At 40.9% G+C, this 4,822-nt stretch overlaps 2 protein-coding genes across 3 annotated transcripts in view; one reads left to right on the top strand and one right to left on the bottom strand.

Moving 5' to 3' along the window:
• Positions 1 to 42: 42 nt before the first annotated feature.
• LOC109479255 (putative 2'-deoxynucleoside 5'-phosphate N-hydrolase 1) lies at positions 43 to 2,923 on the bottom strand. 2 transcript variants are annotated; one of them, XM_019781199.1, is made up of 5 exons: positions 2,850 to 2,923; positions 1,941 to 2,100; positions 1,718 to 1,771; positions 1,302 to 1,412; positions 43 to 733 (listed from the first exon to the last, which is right to left on the bottom strand). In XM_019781199.1, the coding sequence occupies exons 2-5, from the start codon at positions 2,083 to 2,085 to the stop codon at positions 624 to 626; spliced, it is 420 nt and encodes a 139-aa protein (XP_019636758.1). In that variant the 5' UTR covers positions 2,086 to 2,100; positions 2,850 to 2,923; the 3' UTR covers positions 43 to 623. The 2 variants fall into 2 exon arrangements, with proteins under 2 accessions (XP_019636758.1, XP_019636759.1); XM_019781200.1 differs by lacking the exon at positions 2,850 to 2,923 and adding an exon at positions 2,658 to 2,798.
• A 638-nt stretch (positions 2,924 to 3,561) lies between these two features.
• LOC109479142 (slit homolog 2 protein-like) overlaps positions 3,562 to 4,822 on the top strand; it is a 10,543-nt gene continuing 9,282 nt past the window's right edge. The window contains exon 1 of the mRNA XM_019781011.1: positions 3,562 to 4,131. The gene's annotated coding sequence lies outside the window, so the exon portion shown is untranslated. The remainder of the gene's footprint in view (positions 4,132 to 4,822) is intronic.

Raw genomic sequence — 4,822 nt, forward strand, 5'->3', positions numbered from 1 at the left:
CTAGGACGAGACAGATATCTAGCAAAACAGATCAACCTTTTGTGGAAAAATTATTCATTTATTGCTTGATCAAATTTACAAACTTTAAGTTGATTTAAGAAAATAAATATTTTCTTATTAAAAATTTGACAATAAAATTGAGAGTAATATGCAACATAGCTGCCACATTACTCTCAAATTGCACTAATCACCAGATAAGTTTGAGCCCTTAATGTCAATCTTCTACACACTAACAATGTCATTGTCCTATTGTGATGGTCATTATCAACAATCAGTCAAATTTTTCAATACAAAAGAGCAATTTAAATGAGGATTTATAACTATAGAGCAGTAGACCTTGGGCAGGGGTCATTTATGATTTTAGAAGAAAACCTTATTTGCACCAGGATTCATTCAAGATTTTTTCCCTGTTTCTTCGTTGGGGGGAGAGTACTTTCTGAAACTTTAACAGGGATTGTAGGTATTTCAAAAGTGGTCCATGAATCTGGTCGTTTTTGTTCTACCATAACAGTAGATTAACTGATGGTGTGATTATGTCTCAATAGGGACAAAGAGGATTAAGTAAGTAACAGTTAAGTAAGTAAAATTAACTAATACAAATGTATGAGCTGTTACTAGTGTTTCTAAGAGCTGCCAAGGAACTCCTTGAGGATTCCTGGCACCTCTGGTTCCTGGTAATCCTTGACAATGAAGTTCTTGCCATCATGTGCCCCTCGAATCATGGCTGACAAACCTGGAAGATGATGCAAGGAATGAGGGCTGAACATAAATCTAGCCCAGCAGAATGTTTTTATTTGACCATGTTTGTAGGGACACTGTACTAGTAACCCTTAATTCTGTATAAAACTTTTTAAAAACCCGTATTTAATATGTAAATATGTTTTAATCATGTCTCTATCCGAAATATCCCGGCACAATTCAGCTGTTTTGGCTACAACGTTTGTGACAATGTTATTGAAATAAACCACTGATATATAAATGGGCATAAATATGCTCCTTTCCTCCTCAGATACACATGTATAAACTTCATCATTTTTATGACAACTGAAGCTTTGAAATTCACATATAAATTCTACAAATACCCTGTCAAGATTACACGCTCATACTAGTCATAGTTGGACACCAGACACTGGCATTGGACACTTACAGGTTTAACATCACTACTGGGCTACCATCAAACACAGGACTAGAACTGCTGCCTTTTTACACATTCAGTTGCATGTACATGACTATTTGGCTGGGTAGAGCCTTGTCCCTTGTGTAACTGTGAGAAAAAAAGCAGCATAAGGAAACAGACTTACCTTTGCCATCAGCAGGCCTGTATAGACAGAGGATCCTTTTGTTCCAGCCCACTGCCTTCCCAATCTCATATCCAACTCCAAGTGATGGCTGGGTCACCTCAGCAACCACAACTACAATCATACATTTGTACCATCAAAACTGGTGGGCCTTTTTAACAATGCTGAAACTAAGTTGGTTTGCACCACTGACAGTATTATTTCTATCCTATATAACATTGGGTAATATAATAGATATAACTTTTATTACTTTTTTAATTCCAATTACTTTTAATTTTTTAATTTAATTACTTTTTTAATTCCAACCTCTAAGAAAGATGACACTCTTTATTTCTCAGATGATAGACATAACGTTACATGTAGCTAATGTCAGAAATGTGCAGAGATGGCTAAGTAATTAACAAGGAACCAGTTCCTACCATCTGACTCCTGCAGCCACGCCATGTCCTGTGTGTGTATGGCCACATCGTTACCTAGAGAATTGAGCGACAACCTTTAGAATTTATTATGTATGGGAGTTACACTAGCATTGGGCTGGAATAAAAACAGTAGCCATGCATTGCTTTGTGTTATGATGACGAAAGCTGTTATGTGCCAACATTATAAAAAAACCAAATAAAGATTTTTATAATATGTAGTTACCTTCAATGTGTTTGAGAACAGGTTCTTTAAACCCCACATGTTCAGTCAGGACAGTGCCATAGGCCTTCAGCTGTTCAATGATCCTGGCATACAGTTCTGCATCACATCGACCTCCACGGATACTGCCACAGAAGTAAATCTTCATAGTGTGTGATGGGTGCTGAAAATAGACAAGATTATTTATATAACGTTAGGTTTTACTTTCTGATTTGTTAGATTCTTTAGTTAAGAGTTTCTGGTGGTGGCAATTTGATAATAACGTTACTGCCTGTTAGCATGGAGGTAGAAAAACAACATGCTGTTAGTATCTGTCCAATTTCCAGGTTTTCCTTAAGTTGTACTGCTGTGGGGTGTGGGGAAGGGGAGGGGGGTCGATCCCAGTCAGGGGTCAGACGGTCATGACTTAGATACAAGGTAACTAAAGCAGTTCCTGAGCCACAATACATCACTAATTAAGAGTTACTAACGTTCAGAGAGGACGTTGATGCTGGTAATCCGGAGAGCCACACCTTTGGTACATCATTTATAAGGAACCCAATTTCATTTATAAGCTCTCTAAACAAGAAAGGTACAACCTGTGTATAATAACTAAAAGTGGGCGCTAGCCCACACCCATCCCTTCCAATGACAAGTAAATGAAGGCAACTGAACGCCTGTACTGTGATATTATTAAATGTGGGCACAATTTGGATAATGTCTCCTAAACTGCATGCATACCCTGTAACGTTAGCTAGATCCCGCCAAGACAAGAAGAGCACACTTCATGAACTCGCGACTTCCCACTAGAATGCTTTGTTTCTGCAAGCAGACTTGATTCTCAACCAAGATAGAGAGACTGACAAACTTAAGTTACACTTGGTATAACAAACTCTGATTCCGATGGATGAAATCGTGGTAATAACGTGTTACCTCGCGTTACGTTGGTCCTCTGACTTATTGGTCAACTAGTTTCCCGCCAATTGTACGACCTTTTCAACTTTGACCCGGCCTCGGATATAAACTGACGCCCTCTTCCGACATGTCGTGGAACAACAAAACCAACAACATTGGTTGGTGGAATAGTATTAAAGTTTCAAGGTCAGTAGACGGCCAAGATAAAGAATAACAGCCGTATATGTATATGTGCCTGGTTCTCGATATGCGTGTGTAACTGTTACATAGACTTGGTTGTGATTATGGCATAATTTTTGTTGATTATTGTATAACGTTATGACTTCAGGCATCGTCTAAACTTTGATGATCTCAAGATAAAAGGTTTCTTTAATTAAGATTTAAGGAGCAAAAATGTAAACATCATGGTGACCTTTAATTAAGTAAGCAGGTTGACTTTAAGCATACAAACTTTTCCTTTTCCAGCCCGACTAATCAATTTTCTGTTATTAGTGTCACGTCCAAGTGTGTCTGGCATTACTCCATTTTCCAATAGTCAATGCTGCTTCGTCGCGGGACACACAAGACCTTCTGTCTCTCGGCAATTGTCCGTGCTTGGCGCGGTAGCTAAGGTGTCTCGACCCCAGAATTGTTATGTTGTTTTCTGCGTTGCTTTGGAAATTCAAAGCTCCATATATCAATGTGTGCGGCCTCAGGCACACTGTCCTCGTCAAGTTCTGTAAGTGATACACGTGTGCGATTCCGCAGAACGAATGGATTGAGCTCTGCTGACTAATTTGTTTTGCGGTTGCTGCTGAGTTTGAATTTGGATTTTCTGCAGCGGAGAGAAGACAGTCATAATATCGCTGTCAGCTGTAGTTAGTGACGCCTTTGATTGCCAGATATCTTTATCTGAGCCTGGATCTGCTTTTGTACCATCACAAGCGGCACCCCATGCCACGGGACCTCCCAATCTGCAGAAGCTTCAACTGGAGATCTCTTGCACTGTTTCCATCAGTTGCCTTGCCACTCCCGTTAAGAGACATCTTCACGATTCGTCAGAGATCGCACACTTCAAAGACCTCAGTTTTACGAAGACAGTGCTGGCAGGGGTCGTCAGTTGGCAGCGGTACAAGTTTGGAGACTTTCTACTGAACAGACTTGACAATCGAGCCGAAACGCCTATTCAGGAAGTCCCAGAAGTCCTTACTGTTCATTGACTTGTCCCGTCTCAGGACAGTCCTGCCCGTGACTCTGAGTAGACATGCCGGGACAGGAAGGGCAGCGGCTTTCATCGATCTGAGCATTGCAGTTATTTACGGTAAGTGCTTGATCTTCCCTGTTGCCGCTTAACTTGAGTCATGAACTAAGAAAGAGGTAAGCACTGACCAAGGAGGTTCATTGACCAACACAGATATATTCAAACCAGCTGGATTGGTACCGGTGGAAACAACCGATTGTGTGGTGAAGTTAAGTCGCCTGTCGGTGATGGTAATAGCCATCAGATAGGCACCGTTAACAGACAGGTCTGTTATCATAGGACCAGGCATTCATCTTTGTGAGTACTGTCACAATGATTCATCTTCTTTAAAAGGACTGTCACAATAAGGCAGAGTCTCCTTTAACTTAGGAACAGTTTTCAAGCTGTAGGTAGCTGCCCCGGCGATCCCAACGTGTTAGTCATTTCAGCCCTCCGGAAAATTCAAGGGAAATAAGCCATTTCTGGTGCCCAACATGTGCACAGCAGGTAGAGCCAACATTACAACTTGTTAAAGCCTGCCAGGAACCCGAAACATGCGAAAGGTCGTGTAGTTTTCCGGTGCTGATCGGCGACCCGAGACACAACAGGCACAGTGGTGTATGCCCTAGGGGTAAGGCCAGACCTGGGAGCGGTAGTTGTGTATTTGTACGCCCTTGACATGCTTGAAATCCCCACCATTAGATCCATAACTGCCAAAACAGATGAACTTCGAGTGTAAATTACGTTTCAGATCCAACTGCAAGTTAACATA

This window comes from Branchiostoma belcheri, unplaced genomic scaffold (genome assembly GCF_001625305.1).
Source record: "Branchiostoma belcheri isolate BF01 breed outbred unplaced genomic scaffold, Haploidv18h27 scaffold47, whole genome shotgun sequence".
In the NCBI taxonomy this organism is placed as follows: Eukaryota; Metazoa; Chordata; class Leptocardii; order Amphioxiformes; family Branchiostomatidae; genus Branchiostoma; species Branchiostoma belcheri.

Excerpts from the sequence above, each read along its gene's own strand:
- LOC109479255 (XM_019781199.1), bottom strand. The coding sequence starts at position 2,085 with ATGAAGATTTACTTCTGTGGCAGTATCCGTGGAGGTCGATGTGATGCA. Across the intron at positions 1,772-1,940 it reads TGTTCTCAAACACATTGAAG|GTAACGATGTGGCCATACAC; the intron begins GTAACTACATAT and ends TCAATTCTCTAG. Across the intron at positions 1,413-1,717 it reads GTGGCTGCAGGAGTCAGATG|TTGTGGTTGCTGAGGTGACC; the intron begins GTAGGAACTGGT and ends GTATGATTGTAG.